A 17903-nucleotide genomic window follows, 5' to 3' on the forward strand; every position below is an offset into this window, starting at 1 on the left:
GGCCGGGCTGCGGCGGGCGGGGGCGGCCCGTTGCCAGCAGCCTGTAGGACCTTGGCTGAGGCGCGGCGGTGGGCTGGAGCCTGGCGTGAGGGAGGGGCCGCCGCTCGCGGGGCAGGATGCTGCATCCCCGGTGCCGTGACAGGCGAGGCTCTCCCGTGCGCCGGCGGTGCCCGGCCCGCTCCCCGCCGCCCTCCCGGCCCCGCTGCGCGCTCCCAGACGCCCCGCACCAGGTGGGTGAGCTCGGCAGGGCAGGGCAGCCCCCGACCCTGTGCCCCGAGCCGGATCCCTCGGCCAGGGCTGAGGGCGGGCGGCCACGGGACTGAGCCAGGGTCCCTCTAGAGGAGTCTCCGGGAGGGCACCTCGGGGTACCCGGGCACCGACACCTGGGAAATACCGGAGCCTGGTGTGTTCGGCCACTTGGGGCTCTCGGCAATGCACAAGAGGGAAAAAAACAGAAGTTTTCCTTCCTTTATTGTCATAGTTGATACTTTTGCATGATAAAAGTCTCCAGGAGAGCTAATGATTTTGAGAGGGGGGGAACTTTAAGATGTTTTTTGAGGGAGGGAATAAAATGCTTCTTTCTTTAAGGAATCGTAATTATGTTCAGTTGACAGGTGCAAGAACTGTTTGGATAGATGGTTTTCCTTGGGATGCCTACTTTTTTAGAAAGGAGTACTTTATTTGAAGGAGAAGTTTGCATTCACTGTGGGACTTGACAAACTTGTGGGGTGGTGGCTGAGGGGAGGGAGGGCTGTTTGTGTGTGTATTGGGGTGTATAAAACTTGCACTGTTTTGAGTTCACTCTGGTAGTGTATAGTCTAAGGCAATAAAGTGCATTGACAAAAAAATTAACAGAATTAGTAATATTATTACATGATGGAGTTTTTGACAATTTTAAATTGACTAGTCCTTGCTTGTAATGCATGTCCATGGCCTTGTAATTTTGATGGATTGATAAATTGATGGATTTTCCCCCCCTAAACTCTGATCAAGCCCTGATTGTTTAGTCTCTGAGCTTTCAAAGGCAGTCCAAATGACTGCTGAAATCACAGGGCTGTGCTTTCATCTTTGAGTGGGTGAAAGTACTGGAAAGTACATCAAAAATTTTACGCTCCTTGGGTTTTACCTTCCAGAGATCAAGATGGGAGGGATTCCCAATTTGATAAATTCGCTTACTTTCAGGAGATAACCAAGCTTGTCCACTGTTGCCAGCTTCCCCGAGCCTCTCGTTTAGGTCCTTTTCTGTGCCCTGATTGGAGCTGCCTCACCCTGCAGGCTGTGCTCATGGCATGTGCTGCGCGCCTGCTGCTCTGGCCAGCGCAGCCCTCCCGTGTTTGCATTGCGCTGCTTCCAGCGGCCGGCCCAGTTTGCTTTAGTCATTGACATTCTGGCGCAGCCCACTTGATTTTGTTTGTAACTTGAAACAATTTCTCTCAGCAGAGTCCCAAGGCATGAGAATGGCCAGCCCTAAAGCCACTGGGCTGTCCTGGGAGATCACTTGGCTTGCTTTTGCTCTCTATGCTCATCTGCAGGTAGGTAATGAACTTGTTGCTGTTGTTATTCCCAGTCCTGTGTCAGGTGATCTTGCTGCTCAACTGTGCATTACTGTTTTAAAACAGAAAACTACTGCAGGAGCTGCTATGTAATTAAAAGTCTCCCAATGAGAATGTTTTCCTTTCACCAAACTTTCAAACGCATCCATGTTGGACATGAATATTCTCTCCATTGCTCAATATATTGTACCTGACTTTACCAAAGGATAATCAAAGGGAGATCTTGCCAGATGTGTAATGCCATGTGTCTTTCTAGGCAGCACAGCTGGTTTTGCCCCTGGGAATTTAAGCACTTGATAAATGTTAAGGTGCTGTATGTGACAAGGGTTATAGAAATACCTGGGTAGAAACATCTCAAGCATTTGGAAGTGGGAAGGCAGGGAAGGTGGCCCAAAAAGGACTTTGCTCCAAGTGTTCAACGGGTACAGGAACCATGGAGGAAAAACCATAGCTGCCATCTCATCTATTGCCTGACACACGAGCCTGATCACTTCCAAGAAGTGAGTATTTAAAGAAATATGGTACTGGCATGCCATGGAGATGTTGTTAGCGTATGTAATTCTCTATACTGATAGTTCCCACAGCACAGAATGTTTCAAGGATTCTTCAGTCTTAAATACACACAAATCCATAAATCCTTAGAAAAAAAGATAGCTAAATAAACTGAGATTTATTTTTTAAAAAGTAAATTGGATTTTTTTTTAAGCATTGTAGTAGTTTTCAACAAAAAAGTAAAATCTTTAAATAAGATCAGTGTTGTGTACTGCTTATACTATTGCAATGCTGAAAAACAGAGTCTGATGTTCTGGACATTATATACACATACATCCTGGAGAATTTTGAATTGAAGAACAGTACAGCGGGCAAAACTAAAATCAAAAGGAGTATGAAGAACTGAGGAGACTGTACTAGAGTAAGTTGTGATCAGTTTATGGTGGACTTTGAGGTTCAAGGTAGCGGGAATGGGGCTCCAATGCATCCTCAGTAGCACTGCTGAGTGCTCTGTGTGCTGTGAGGGATATGGCAGCTGATGAACACTTCCTCTCTGTGGATTATGGTTGCAGCTAACCAGTACACTGGTCACTTGAGTAAAAAAAATTGCCATTAAAGTAAAAAAATTACATCTGTGTTAATTGTGCAGTAAAACACAGTGCATTCACCACATGTCTGAGCAGATAGGCCGCAGTGGGATCTGCTTTTTGCCTGCATGTTTCTTATGGAAGGACAGAAATGTTACAAATTTGCTGTGCCTGTTCAGCTTGTATTTTTGTGTGCAAGCAGTTGAGTGGTGCTGTAATAACCAGCCCTATAAAACTCTCAGAAAATAGTTCATGAAGTTCCCTTAATAGTTCTGTTCAAGATGGGAGTAGAGAACAGAATAGAGACTAGAATAGAGAAGGGAAACGTCAGTTTTGGTTTTGGGCCTTTTGGTTATGAAGGAACCATTTTTTCCTTTTACAGAATTTTTCGTATATTTTTTCTTTCATATTTTTCTTATTGCAGAGCTGGAACCAGTAGTGGCATAGTTTCCTCTTCTCCACGAATGGTTTGGCATAGCTTCACTTGTCTCTTTATAATAAAAACAACCCAAACACATTGTAGTAATCAATTGGCTATTGTGAGTAGCTTTATGAACACTTCAATCCAGGTCAAATTTTATGGTCTTGATTGTCCTTTAAAATACTGTAATCTGTTTGGCATATTTGAGTCATTAGCACTTAACCCCAATCTTGTAGGAGGCCTTTTTGCTCCTAAATTTTAGGTGTTTTATCACAATTTTAGGCACATTAAAGATATTTTATATTATTTAACATAACATTTTTGGTATCCAATAACCATTAATTCTTTAATTGGTTGCTTGGGGCCATATTAAATGGACCACACACAGTCATTTTATCCTAATATTGTACCATAACTTCCACTTCTGTTGTTTTTGGCTATTAAAGTGCTTATGTCTGGAGCTAATCAATTAGAAACAATTGGATGCTGGGCAAGGTCACAAGTCTATGTCATATCACTTATGTGCAATTGATTAATTTCATCCTGCTTGAGGCAGGTACAGAATAAAAAAAAAAATGACCATTTAAAAAGAATGTGGTGGGAATGTGGTATGAATGTAATGCAAAGAAAACTTTAACATGAGAAGTTGTGAAAGAGAGGTAGCTGTTCCTGAGAAGGATTGGAACCTAATTTTGGTTGTTGGAGTCCTTTGATTCTTCACAGCATGGTAACAACCAGTGTAGTGTTTAGCTGGGCTCCAAAGTTATCTCTGCCCTTGCAGATGTGCTGTGTCTCGAATTTGACAAAATTATTTTGTCAATGGCAAATTAGTTGCTGTATTAGCAGGTAAATTAGGTTTCCTAGGATAACCCAGGGAACCCCTTGTCAGTGTTGAGCTGCCTATTGTTAAATCTGCTCTGTGACCAAGAGCAGTGACATAAATCACTCAGGAGGAGATCACTTATGGGTAAGGCTTGGCCATGTTCTTTTGCAAGTACAGAGCTGACCTTTTCTTGTATGTGCCAATATAAATGAAATTAATGGAACTGCATTAGTCTAAAGTCAGTGGTAATAGAAACCAATTACATATGTATGTTTTTCTTGAAAACAAACAAGATACTCATCTATCAAATGGTAGCAGCAACATGGAATAACTCATTGTTTCTAAAGATTTAAATGATGACTCTATCCAAAGAAGTTAGTGTATTCTACAGATTATGTGTATTCGGGAATGTTAACTACATCCCTACCCTTGAATTTATTGCTAAATATTGTTTAAAAGGCTCCTCATTTTTCCTAACATTGTAGCAGGAGAGCTGTTAATTCTGTAGATTTTAGGAGATGGGTTAAGCTAACAAAGTAGAAGTGCCCAAGCCTAGTTCTGCTGTTTTGAAGTGATCTCTTGAGTACACATTGCTTCATATTTGTAATTGAAAAGGCAGGATGTTCAGCCTGGTAACCAACTCTTTCTTAACTTTGTGATGATATTTTATTGCACCATTCAGCTAGATGCTGTTGTTTTTGTTATGAAATATAGGACTGTATATCTTTATAGTCTTACTAATGGATTACTGGCAGGAAGAAATGATGGCTAGCAGATTTGTATGGGCAAATATTAATCAAGAATTTTGCACATGGATTCATTTTAGATTTATTCTCTGGTACGTTGTTTTCAAATCAGGAATACACTGATATTTTCTTAAGTTCCTATAGTCCAAATTGAACCCTCTACAAGTTAGTACATTTTGCCTCCAAAGACCATGGGGTTGGTAATGTGTGCAGAGGGAGTAACAGCAAAGACACCATGTCTGGATATTTAAGAAGCATTAGGTCTTGGTTTCTATGGAAGGGAAAGTTTCATAGGTCGTATATTCATTCAATAAACTGTTGGTTGCTTCTGTGATTTATGTTCCTGCAATCCCTGCCTGCATTATGGTCTTTTCTAACTATCTGTGATATTTTGGAAATGAAGGATATACATACTGAAAACATTATTGTCTTCAAAATGATTCTGCCATAACCAATCTGCCAAAAACTACCAACATAGTAAATGTCTTTAAGGCTGAGTTTTGCAAGGCCAAAAATCTGATGTCCATTATATGACATAGTGGACTTGGAGACCATCTTCATGGAAAACCTTTGGATTATTGTTTTACAGTCACTGAATGTATTGCACACTGATGTCCAGAAAATAGATTATGAACTACATGCCGTACAACATTCTTAAATCTCCAGTAATCTTGATCCGAAATATCAGGGTGAGATTGGCAAGTCCTGAGTTAAATCTGAAGCACTTTTCTGTTTCTGTAGGCAGGTGGCAATTCTGCACCCATCTGGAGTTTTGCCATCAGCCTCAAAAGGCCTGTGGTTTTATTCTTCGTGTGAAGATTGAGTTTCTGCTTCTAAAGACAAATAACACATCTGAGACTCTGTACAAATATTCTGACTTAAAATATTCATTGCTATTGACAAGGTTGCAACTCAGTGACTACATTACCAGAAAACTTAAACATAAGTTTCTGAATGTGCTTTAAATTTATGACTGATAATGATTGCTCAGCCAGTGCTCACAGAATCTGAACTGCTGTTACTCCCAGTTTACAATCCAACAGTGGAATTGCCTGAAGAGTTGATGCATGTGTCTTATGACTTGAGACACAAACTATGTATAAATACTTACTTTTTAAAATGTGTCATAAAAAATTAAAGTCAGCTATGGGAGAGCACCAAGAGTACAGATGTCATCAATGAAGGCACCCCTTTACTATCTAAGTTATTTGTTACGATGATAATTTCTCATGAAGTTACGCTGAAAGTTGGACAGAAATTCTCCGATCGGTTTTATGTAGAGCTGCACATTTTTGTTTCCAAAACCAGATATCCAAGAGTCTAGTATGCTTAAAATTGGAATAATTTCTAACAACTGCCAGTGGCTTCTAATTTCTCTTGAAAGAGTAGTCAAGAAACAAAGGAATGGCTCTAGGATGAGCTTTGGTTTAGAAGACACTTGAATGCTTAGTCACTGATAATTACTCATTCAGGTCTGCTTGGTGCAGCTGCATCTTTCATACTCCTTACCAAATTGGGGCATAAACAGCACTGAGGCGACAGATTTACACAGTGCACCAAATTCCATTCCTGCCTTTGCATCACAGAAAAGGCACATGATTGATTGTACTGATACTAAAGGTCTTACTCTTCATCCAGAATTCAAGATTTAGCCATCCAAAATAATGCTTAAAAAAAAAAAAAAAAAAAAAAACAAAACAAACCAACAAACCCCAAACCATTTTAAAATTGGTGTCCTGTTTATTTGCTGTTACTTCTGTAACCTGTAAGTTCATATATTTGTCTTTGTGTTCAGTTTTTGGGCTTGAAGCTTTTCTTTAAACATTTCTCCATGCTCACCTGAATCCCCAGGAGCTCCAATCCGGCTTGTAATCAAGTAGTAAAGTATACTGAATTCAGTGATAGTGAAAGCAGATTCATAATTGTGCCTCTATAGTTGTTGGTGTTGTAAATCTATGCAAGAAATCTCAGGTATAAGTTATATCATATTGTGCAAATGTTTTACTTCAGTCAAATTCATGTGTTATTAAAGTTTTACACAGTTAATAATAGTGATGATGGTTCTGTGGCTGTGAACAGTCCAACACAGTCACACTTGAACAGTTCCAGTGTAATTCTTATTAGGCAAAATCGCCGCTGAACAGGGACAGTTTGTGCATGGTGAAAGAATGGGTTTGTTTTTGAAGTACAGTTTGATAGTGAGCACAGCATTCCAGAAAGGACATTGGATATAGCCATGGCAACTCCAGAGAGACTCCTAAGACCCATGCAGGAACGGTATAGCCCTGCAGTTCTGACATGCTCTATGCACTCACTTTATTGTCCATGATAGACAATAACTCCTTTAGGTTTTGAAATCATGCACATAACTTTCTTTCCTGTAAGGGGAGAACTTGATATTATCTGAAGACTGTAGGCTGTCAAGTGCTCCTAAGGGTTGGATTTTCAAAATGCCCTCACTCCAACTTGTAGGAGGAAGGACAGTTCTATGAACTCCTTTTTGGATGATGACAGCCACACAAGAGCGCTAAATTAATGCAAATAGAGCAGTATTTTCAGAAGGGTTTGTGGAGTCCTTGTTTTGATGACTGTCAGTGAGACCTGAGAAGTTAAACACAAACACTGTTAAGTACTCAAATGCATTGGTAAGTGCTTAGCTGGACTTTTCAAAACGAGGTAAATTTCAATTAACATAATGGGAGCCAGGCATTAGGTGCCTTAGGCACTTCTAAAAGTCTGGCTAAGTATTTTTCATCATATTTAGCTGACTAAACCAAAACTTTCACCCTAAAAATTCCTTTGAAATAATATGCTTTTGGTGTGTAGATTCTAGTACTCCAGTGCATATTTGATAATATTTGAGAAGTGCAAGTACAAGCGTCACATGTTTATAAAGGGAGGACAGTTTTTGAGAACTTGGCCTAATAAATCCCTTCCAGACAGCATATTACATAAAGTGTTTAGCAACAGTGTTATTTCTGTTTCTAATTTTGTATTTATTAGATTTAACATCATTATGGAGGGAAAATGGGAACAATATTTTCAGTCTGTTTTGAGAAATGTGGTTTCCAAGAATTGTCAGTTTGTCATGCTTCTGAATGCGCTAGAAACACAGTGAATGCAAGTTAGCCCAACAAAATTGTGAAAAAATATTAAAACTGCATTTATGATTGCAGTTACTAGATTGTTGCTGTGTGTTCACTGTTGTCATTGGTGTCCTGGTGGGAGGTCCCAATTGGTTAATGAGGCTGATTTGTGGCATTAAATAAGTGGAACATTTGTTTATATGTAGAATCATGCGTTTCTGTGTTTATGTAATGATGGTCTTTTGCTATCATCAGGTGCTTTTCCAAAAATTGAAGCTGCTTAAAATTTACAGGATGCAGTCTCCTGTTAGTGCATGCAAGCAAAGCAGGGCAACGTTTACAGTGTGTATAAGGGAAAGGATCTATAGGGGCTCACTGCGTGGTAAGTCAAGGTGTAGAGGAGAGTTTTAGTCGCCTGATCTGCCTTATCTAACCAACGAGGTAAGGTGACGTGGACACACCTGCACTGCTACAGAATGTGAAGAGTGTGGGATTGTGTTTCCTCAGTCCCTGCCAGTATGTGTTTCCTGGCCTGCACCTTGCTGAAGCTCTGAGAAGATTGCAGGAACTGGCTTTATTCCCAACTGGCTGATTCAGCAAGAAATTAACTAGCTCCAACTCCCCTGTTTTTGTTGCAATTTCCCTGCTTATATACGTGGCTCTTCCAGGCTATCTACTGGGATAGAAAAATGTGAAGGGACAGGTACTGATTCTGATAAATTCAGATTTGCCTCTACTGATGGACATTTTCTTTGCTTTCTGACTAGTGTAGCCTCTTGTGGTGTAGCAGTGGTGTGGAAGGAGAAGGCTGAACATGCTCAGTGCTCTCTGTGGATGTATAGCAAATGAAATATGCTAATATATGATTTGTCTTCCTTTCCTGAGAGTCTTCTCTTATTAGATGTTTTCAAGGTCACATTACTCATTTGGTGTTTTGTTTTCTTGAGTCTTCAAATATTTTTAAACTGTTCCCTGGTTGAGTAACATGGATGTTGGCTGAAAAACCCAACAGCACAGCAGTGTCTTGAGTATTGGCTGCTTGCTAGGTAATATCCTAGTTGTAAACTGCCAGGTACATGCGGCATATTATGGATTCTTTCAGCTGATCTCATCAACACTTCTGTTGAAAGCAGGACAGAGAATACATCCATCCCTGGAACGATGGGCTGTGTGCTGTGTAGGGGATTTTTCTAAAACCACTGACTGATAAGACTGCTTGAACAGGCTCTGGTTATGTCCCCTGATTTTATAACTTTATTTATATGAATATAAGGTGCTTTATGTGACTAAAAAATTACGTGTTTCCTCTGGACTGGTGATTCTCAGGGAAGTCTTTTCATAGAACAGCAGTTAACAGTGCTAATTGAATGTTAGGAAATGATGTGAAAGGGAGGTGTAAGACAAAGCAAAGAGTACCATCCTTTCACTTAGGAATTTCTGCCTGTGCTGGTGCACTATATAGTTCACGTCCATTCATGAACGGGGTAGAAAGGTTAGGCTGGTAACTTCTTTCTATCAGTGTAAGAACTGAGTGCCTTTGAATAAAACTACTAGGAGGGAGATTGAGAACAGTGAAATGTGGGTTTCTTCCATGTAATGATAATGATATTTGGGCACTCCTTCCCATACTTTTTGAGGATTACATGGTTGTCAGGGGAGACAGGACGAGTACTGGGAAGATCCACTTCACAGTACTATACAGATGAGCCCTGGCAGGCTGGGAAGGTGAGCCCAGGAAAGTATTGCAGCATTCTTACTCTGGACATGCTTTTTTGGGTGTCCGGTTATTGGCTGCTGCTGGAAGCTGGTAGACTGGATGATTCCTTGGTCTGAATCAGTTCAGCTGTTCTTAGGTCATTTTGGTGTTCCTTGGGGCTACACTTGAGCTTCATTGAAGTAGAACCAGCTCTAGATGTACTGTCACTTATGAATCATAATTTAAAAATTAACAAGGAAATACATGCTCCAAACTCCAGGAGTATCTGGATGATTGCCCTGGACATAAGAACTTGCTCTAAATCTAAATGGGTGCCTACATTCTGAGCTTCTTTGTATCTGCCGGGAATATTTTTTTTTATACTGTTATTAATTTTTTTCATGAAAACATTTTTAGGATGTTTCTGATATATTTTCAAATGTTAGAATTTTAGAATGATTTTTCAAGTATGCAAGGAAGTTCAGGCTTAATTGCTGGAATAACTTCTTGTTTTTAAACAAACACTCGTATTTTCTTGAGGAAGATAAATAGAGAAACAGCTTCTGATATTTTACTAAATATGGCTTGGCTTAAGTTCCACTTTCATTATATGATCAGTCCTTCTGTAAAACACAAATATTCCAGACATTTTCCCTGCATGAGAGAGCCCTTGCCTTCCCCTCAGTGTGAAACTGCACACCCAAATGCTTTTCCCGTTTCCTTTTCCTCCCTCCTTCAGTTAAATTTGGAACACAATAGGTTGGTTAAAACTACAAGGAAAACCTCCAGAACACTGTCTTAACATATGGGGTTTTACCATGCAGCTGTTTATCTTCTGCTAGGAGGGAACCATAAATGTATTTTTAATGCCAGGAGCTGGGCTTAAAATGCCATTAGTTATCTGGTGGGAATAGATTTGAAAATTAGTAAGCAATTAGATCAGTGGGCAAATACATTTTACTTAATGTTGTAAGTCTCATGGGCCTTTCCAATATCCTGTTAGCATCACCTGTTCTTAACACTCAACCTTTTAAAGCTTTTCCCTTATGCAGTGTGACAATAAAAGGGAAAATTTTGTTTAACTCGTAAATAAAAATTAATAATTTAATTTTAATTTAAAAACCCCCAACTTGCACGGTTTCTCCAAGGGAAACAGAGATGTTCTTAGAACACTAAGCTTTTTTTTGGAGAAAACTTCTTCCTGTAGATAACCATCTTGAGAAGGGCCTTAGTTGGGATAACAAAACATGTGGGTTTTGTTCTGATCTTTTTAACTGTCTTGAATTATGTCCTTAGCGGACATCAGTGATGCATTTGTTTGTAATTGCTTATTTTTCTTCCTGAATTCAGACCTCTGTGAGCCATCTGTAATGTGTCACATAGATGCCACTATTTAGAAATGGGGGAAATGTAGGAATTATAAACTTTTTTACTAATTCAAATGTTAAAGCAAATCCTTGAGAGCACTGAGGAAAAGACCAAGTCTTCTTTAGCTGTACTGTTGAGTTTATCATTCCTTGTCTGCCAAAAGCTCACTTTAAATCAGTCATAGCATAAGGGCTCTTGTACTCCAGGCACTACAAGATCTCGGTTCTGAAAAAGGTCCTTCATGAGGCTGCTGTGCCACAAGTGTAAAATTCTGGCTTTTTTTGTAAAATTCAGGCTTTCTACTTCAACAGTACAGCATTCTGCACTTGACTAACAAGCAAAGTCTGCAGAAACTTTGCCTGAGACATCAGTGGGAGTTTTTCTGGGGTAAGACCTGCCCATAGGAAGCAAACTGAGGCTGAATTTTATTAGTGCTAACTAGTTGGCTATCATATTTCCTGTTGTGTGGTGTGAATCAGTCCATCTCTTCATCATATAACCACTAAGGACAGATGGCATATAAAGTGTTGCCTGCAGCTGTTTTCTTGAAAAAGGCTGTATCTGTCTCTCTGGGAGAAGAAAAAAGAAAAAAACAAAACCCAGAGATAATAAAGATAATTTTCCTGTTGCTTATAAACCTTGCAGGAGTTGAAGTGATTTCCATTTGTTTACATGTCACTTTTTTATTTCGTGTCACTGAAGACCATTTTATCAGGTGTTATGGTCCATCCCTGTTGGCAGGAATTTCTCTGAACTGCTGTGGAGGGAAACATCAAAACTGGTCCTTAGAGCATGTGCATTGTTTTTCAGGAGAACTGAAGCAGAACGTGGAAACTCATTTTTTAAAAATCAATGCGGCTTTTTGCCAGAATTATTATATTCAGAAGATGTCTCTGAACCTCTTAAGGGGTAACATTCTCCATTGCATGGTGCAGTTCTGAGTGAAAAGGGGGAGACACGAGTACACCACCAGTGAGGAAGACAGAGCTGATTTCTCCATGTAGCAGCATTTTGTCTGTGCGTATGAAAATTGACATCATGGTGTAGGAATGTTGACCGTGTTTTGCATTTTGCTAGCTGCACTTACTGGAAAGCATGTGTTTCAAAGGGAGTTTTCAATTTTTATAAGTCTTTGCTTCCATAATAGCCCAGTCTTATTTTGAATGTAGACTTGAGCTATGAATAAAATTTAACTCATGGAGTAAGGTTCCTCTGGCACAAAATGTGAATGAATTATGCAAACGTTAACTAGTAATGTGCATTTCTGGGTCAGAATAGTCAAAGCCAGCCTTTAGGTTCCACGGTTATCTCTCAACACTGTCTTATTCTGTTCAAGCATGCCTTACTCTGAGAGTAAGGATGCTGAGTTTGGACGATCTTCTCTCAAGAAAACCTGCACTAAGTGTGGAGAAGGCTTAGCTGACTGCACAAAACAACCTTTTGCTTGTGGGAAATTTCCACTAATGTGATGTTGTAGTTCCAGATGGGTCTCTGAAAGAAGTGAGCCAAGAAGTGAAGAAAAAAGACTAGCAGCAATGAAAAAAGTGGCACTAGCTCTTCATCTGGAGAGTAATCATTCAGATAAAATTGGCAAAATTCAATTAGATTGTCTTTCAGTAATGGGCTGGCCTCTCTCTTTGACCTTCATAATCCAATTAATTTTCCCAGGGTTATACACTATGTAGAAAGTTGGCAACCCAAGTTTCCCATGTCATCAAATCTATCCAGTCTCCTGAGAAAGGGTTTTCTAAGTGCAACATCCTTGCACCTGCCTAGCTCTTCCCAAAATCAGACTGCTCTGAACACCTTTATGAATTTATTCCATGTTACTGGATCAGTTTACTGACTTTAATAATGGGAGTCCCCAGCTGATAGGAGAGAGTTCCAGTTCCATTAACCTGTTCTTGTAATGTAGGACCCAATTCTTTTTTCAGGTTCTGGGATAGATGGATTTGAAAGAGTTAGACACCTGTATTCTGAGAAATTACATCGGCCTCTTTAGGTGAAATCAAATGTACCTGGTACCTCCCAAAGAGTCTATTCTTTCACCTGCAGAGAAAAGTTAGCACATTTTTTCATGAGGGAGGAGCATTTAACAACCCTAGAAAAATACAACTCCCTGCTTTAGGTGTGCAGTATCTCAATTCACTGCTGAAATTTTAAACTTTGTTCCTGTGTGTCTGCTATATGGAAATATGTGCATATGTAGCACATGGGATGGCACTAACAAAGTCTCAGGCAAACTGAGAATGTCTTTAGCTGATTTTTTGTCTGAATTAAGTGTTATAAAACAATGATTTAACCCAGCATTATTTTTAGTTGAGAAATTAGACACAGAGTTTTTTGCACAGCTGAATAAGAACATTGGTTGAGAAAAATGAGGAATGATGCTTCATGATGAAGGGTGATGCATTTTGCTCGGCTGAATACCTGCTCTGGGACTTGCAGTGGCATGATAGGTTTTGTTCAATAGGGACCTGCTTGCATGATTTTTGGAATTGACTCTTAGAAAAGTATCTTAGAAAACAAGGCCTGTTCAGAGCTGCATAATTAACACCAGATAAGTCAGAAATAATGTATGGAGCACCTGAGAAGAAATAAAATTTAGATTTCTGGGGACATTCTTGATTCTAATGGATCTGGCTTTCTGCAACTTATTACTCTGTGCAGGTATTTATGTTGAAATTTGTCCAGTCCACCTCATCGACACTTGTTGTGTTCAGCTTTTCAAATGCTGGTGTGGCTCATCTGTGTCTATTGCTCTTTCTGGAGAGCTGCCCTAGCAGTGCAGTTTCTATGGGCTGTCAGTACCAGGGGATCTCTGTTGCAAAAGGGATTTTTCCCTCTGTGGTTTTGTGAGGGTTGGAGAGGTACTCAGCTCTTCCCCGGGGCTCTGAAGCTGCAGAGGCTCTCAGAGGGGTCAGTCCTGGCTGCTCTGAGGGGCACACAAGAGCTCGTGTTTTTCAGAGGCGTGTAAGCTGAATTGCAAGGCTGTCACCCAGCTGATATTTTCCTACATCTTCCTAATGTTTACTCTATTTTTCTTTTTATTTGCCAACTGCAAAAAATGCAATGATTGGTCTTAATGTTTCATCACAACATTTCCACATAACCAGCTGTATTTCAAATATATCTCAAATGTTCAATTATTAATTTTCATGATACCTACCTATGACTTTTATTGTTTACTTCCAGAATCTGATTTCAAGTAGAGCAAGAACTGTACAAGCTTTATTGTTAGGGGTGAAATTTAAACTTTATTGGAATTAAGTGTTTAATGGTATAATTTGCTGCATATGTTGCAAATACAAGCTGCTATGAATAGATCCTCTGTAAAAAAAAAAAGCATTTGATATGTTATGTATGGACTTAAATCCAATATGTTGTTATCTTTAACTAAAGGAAATTATAAGAAGAGATTTACAGAGAAGGGTTTATACTATTAACTTTAATTTCTTTAAAACTTTTCTCAGCTGAAGTTGAATTTGATTTCTGTATTTTGACTTTGTTTGAAATGTGGTGTACATAACTTACTCTGTTCCTTGAATATTATTCAGAAAATGGTACAAATTGGCTGTTTTCATCTATGTGAGAAGAGAAAAATATAATTAGTAGCAGTAGGTGGATTATTTATTCAAGTGGTGTGCCCTGATTTTCTATTTGTCCACTCACAGTAGACTTGAGGATTTAAGCACAAGGTTTCCTTTTATGTTACTGTATTTTTTAAGATGTAATTTCTATACCTTGTAAAGAACTGTGAGGGAGACCCTCCCTTTCCTACATGTCTTTGGCCCCCAGCCTCCCAGGGAGCAATAGTACACACTGATTTAGAATAGGTATTGGTTTGGATTCTTATGACATTAGGTAAAATGGAATGACTCTGTGTTTGTAAATGGCAGAAATGAAGAGTTGTGGACTATTTTGAGATTTAGAGACCATATGAAATCTTCTTGGCCTAGAACTTTTGGATTGGAGATTTAATTATTGTCCCACACTTCCTTTTAAAGTGTGTAGCTGATTTTTTGAGGGTTTTATGTGAGTAGGTAATTAGGGTTTTTTAAAAAATTGGTTGCATTTTTTATAGAACAATTTGCAGTCAATACTTTTGTTATTAAAGCTGGAGTAACACTCAATGTGGGAAATCTCTGCATGCATTATCTTAACTCTAAGAAAGAAAAATCATATAAGGAAAGGGATAAGTCTCATTCAGTCATTTTTGAATGTTTTTCTGCAAGAGGGCAAAAAATTTTAGACCTTGTGCAATGTGTAGGATTTCCTTCAGCCTTTCCACCAGGAACTATAAAAAGGTTGTATAAAGACACAGAATAATTACAGCTTGATTCAGGCCAGCATGCTGGCTTTTTTTACTATAATCGTGATAAAAGACCATCTATCTTGGCCAAAAGAACTGGGCTCTGAAATAGAGATGTTCTGGACTGATAATTCCAAGTACAGCCAATCTTGCAGAGAAATACACAGGTTAAGATTTATATTTGGATCTTGTTTAAAAAGGATGCTGTTTAGCCTTCTTATAATAGCATTTTACTCTGTGTGGGGTGCAGAGGAAACCAGGCCTGTAAAATGTGCAAATGAAAATAGGAATACTGCCACAGATAACTCCAGCATGGCTTAACAGTGAGACTCCTATTGTTTTCAATTTGCAAACCAGCAGAGAATGTGAAGAAATGTATAATTATGCAGGATAAGAATAGATCAACTGAATCAGGAAGATCAGAGTATTTCACACCACTGCAAGTTCACCAGATTGTGAAAGTTCCAGCTTCAGTAGTTTCTAGTGTTGTGGTTGTCTTTAGTCTGAGAAGTTATAGATGTATAGGGCAAAAGGAATCTTCTGCAATTCAATAAAAGGGCAGATGAATTTATTTCCCTCCCTTTGCACAGTCCATTGTTCTTGGATTCTGTCTGTATTTTGAAAAGTCTTAGAATGCTAAAGACAAACATATGAGAATCTGGAACCATGCTAAAGCTTTAGATACTGAGCTGTTAGGGTTGGCCTCCGAGCTCACATTAGCTTGTACTGGCAAACTAAGAGCTGACTGCGGATAAGAAAATTCAGGGGAGGTTATTGCCACAGATCCTTCCAAAAGTGCTCAGGAGTAGTTGAAAAATATTCTGTAGGAATAGTGAGTGCCCCTCTGTAAATCTTTTAAATTAAACTATGCTGTCAAGAATTCTGTTTAACCTTACGTGTGAATGGTAGCGGTAAAAGAGTAGTTGCTAGATACACAGGAGTAGATGATCTTCCACCACTGGTTAGATATGAGGCAAGTATTGGGGACTCCACATTTGCCCTGGCCCTTGCTGGTTTCAAAAGTAGTGTGCAGAGTATCCCATGTCCTGCAAGAGGCATGACAGTTTTTCAAAAAACAAGGCCAAGGGGAAAAATCAAGTTGTGTGTACTCTTTTAGAATTCTGTATATAAAGGCTGCTTTTGAAAAGCTTTTCCTTAGTAGTCATTCTACTACTGAGCAATAGTGGTGTTTTCCACTTGGCTGGAGCAAGAGAGGCCGAATGAGTTGCCTTGTAAAGATGTCCATGGCACTTAGAGCTGATTGCTCATTTTGCATGCAAGACAAATGTTGTTAAGAGATTTGATTGTAGCAGCAGCAACAGTAAGAGTCAGTCCCTCCACAGCCTTTACTGTTCAATCAAGAGGGTTTTTCAGTAGCTTAACTGCAGTCCGTACCTCGTATTCAGTTATGGATCTCTAAGTTTCAGCTGCTGGTAGGTTCAGTGAAATTCCAGTAACTTGGTACCTGCTGAAATGTTATCACTCCCTCCAGTTAGCTTGTTCAAACTGCTGGTGAAGAGAAGGAAATGACCATTTATCCTACTATCCATCTGTTATGCCATCGTAAACTCCAGAGTGATATTCCGGACTAAAATTATTCTCTTAAATTTCCTGTAGAAAGATAATCATAATTGGAAAGCAGTGCATGACTTATGACATCTCTCAGTTCATCTGTCCTGGGAACTATCCATTGTACGTACACATCTGCTTCTGTACACCCACACAGGATGGGAAGATATTCCTCCACAGGAAGGTCTTCCGTTCCCTCAGAATGCAGGTGGTATGTATTGGCAAATCACGTATTGTGGATGTGGGGGCCAAGTTCCCAGAGCAATGCACTCAGAGTGAAGGAATTCACTCAGCTGCTCGAATGAGAATCCAAGATGAGTGAGTAGGAATGCAATCACCCATCTTTCCGTGTTCCTTCTGTGATAACTGTTGCACTCACTTATACTTGCTACTTGTTGAGTTTGAAATATTGACCATTAGAGGACTAAAATTACTATATAATGAGATCAGTCACAAGGGAGACAGTTGGTGCTTAAAATATGTAAAGCAAATGCGGAGCATTTAATAGGGCATCATACATTTTTAAATTCCAAAACTCTAGACAATATCTTGCCTTTGAATTACAGATGTTCCTAAGTGCTGTCAATTTTTTATCTTTTATTTGTTCATTGAATGCCTTTCTGTAATCACTTGGATCATTTTAAAATTGCCTAATAAAGTTTCTTTGCTGGAAATGGAAGACAGGTGATAAAGTTGTAGTGCTGAAACTATCCTGATTAGAGCAGGCACCCTGTTCTGAATTAACAGTTTCTATTTTCATTTTATGTCTGACTTGCTCAGCTGTGTCTTTTAACATTTCAGCAATTCTGGTTCATTCAGAGGATTTATTTCATTCTTTCCAGCAGCAGGGCCTGTGTTTATCTTTTCTCACCTCAGTAAGAGCCCTTTCCCCTTCACCATATCAGTCCTGCAGCGTTACTGTACACATTGTATAGAAGAATGAAAATGAGTCATTAAACTAATGACCATTAGTCTTAACAGTTGTCAGTGAAGAGATGCCTGCAGTGCCTGTCATGTGAGGTTTTAATTGCCCTGGGGTTTGCTGCTAAAGCAGAGTAATCTAAGTAGTGGTTTATTAGTGAGTGTACACATGAAATGCTGTCAGTTAATGCTGGTAAATGAGTTGTGACCAGGAAGGGAACAATCTTCAGATTATTGGTATGTCCTCTAACACAGTTGCATTATTTGGTTTTTGTTCAGTTATTGAACCTTTTTCTAGTTAGCATTTAGTTTTTAAAGCTGCACAGTGT

General features: G+C 39.3%; 1 protein-coding gene across 1 annotated transcript in view; it reads left to right on the forward strand.

Annotated features, from left to right (window-relative positions):
* The first annotated feature begins 195 nt into the window (after positions 1 to 195).
* Positions 196 to 17903, forward strand: part of ADAMTSL3 (ADAMTS like 3) — a 169159-nt gene continuing 151451 nt past the window's right edge. Inside the window, exons 1-2 of the mRNA XM_066196539.1 lie at positions 196 to 230; positions 1438 to 1532. Of these exons, the coding sequence (XP_066052636.1) occupies positions 1452 to 1532 (81 nt within the window). The 5' untranslated portion in view covers positions 196 to 230; positions 1438 to 1451. The remainder of the gene's footprint in view (positions 231 to 1437; positions 1533 to 17903) is intronic.

This window comes from Chamaea fasciata, unplaced genomic scaffold, assembly GCF_029207755.1.
Source record: "Chamaea fasciata isolate MVZ Bird 193981 ecotype frontalis unplaced genomic scaffold, bChaFas1.0.hap1 SCAF_14, whole genome shotgun sequence".
In the NCBI taxonomy this organism is placed as follows: Eukaryota; Metazoa; Chordata; class Aves; order Passeriformes; family Sylviidae; genus Chamaea; species Chamaea fasciata.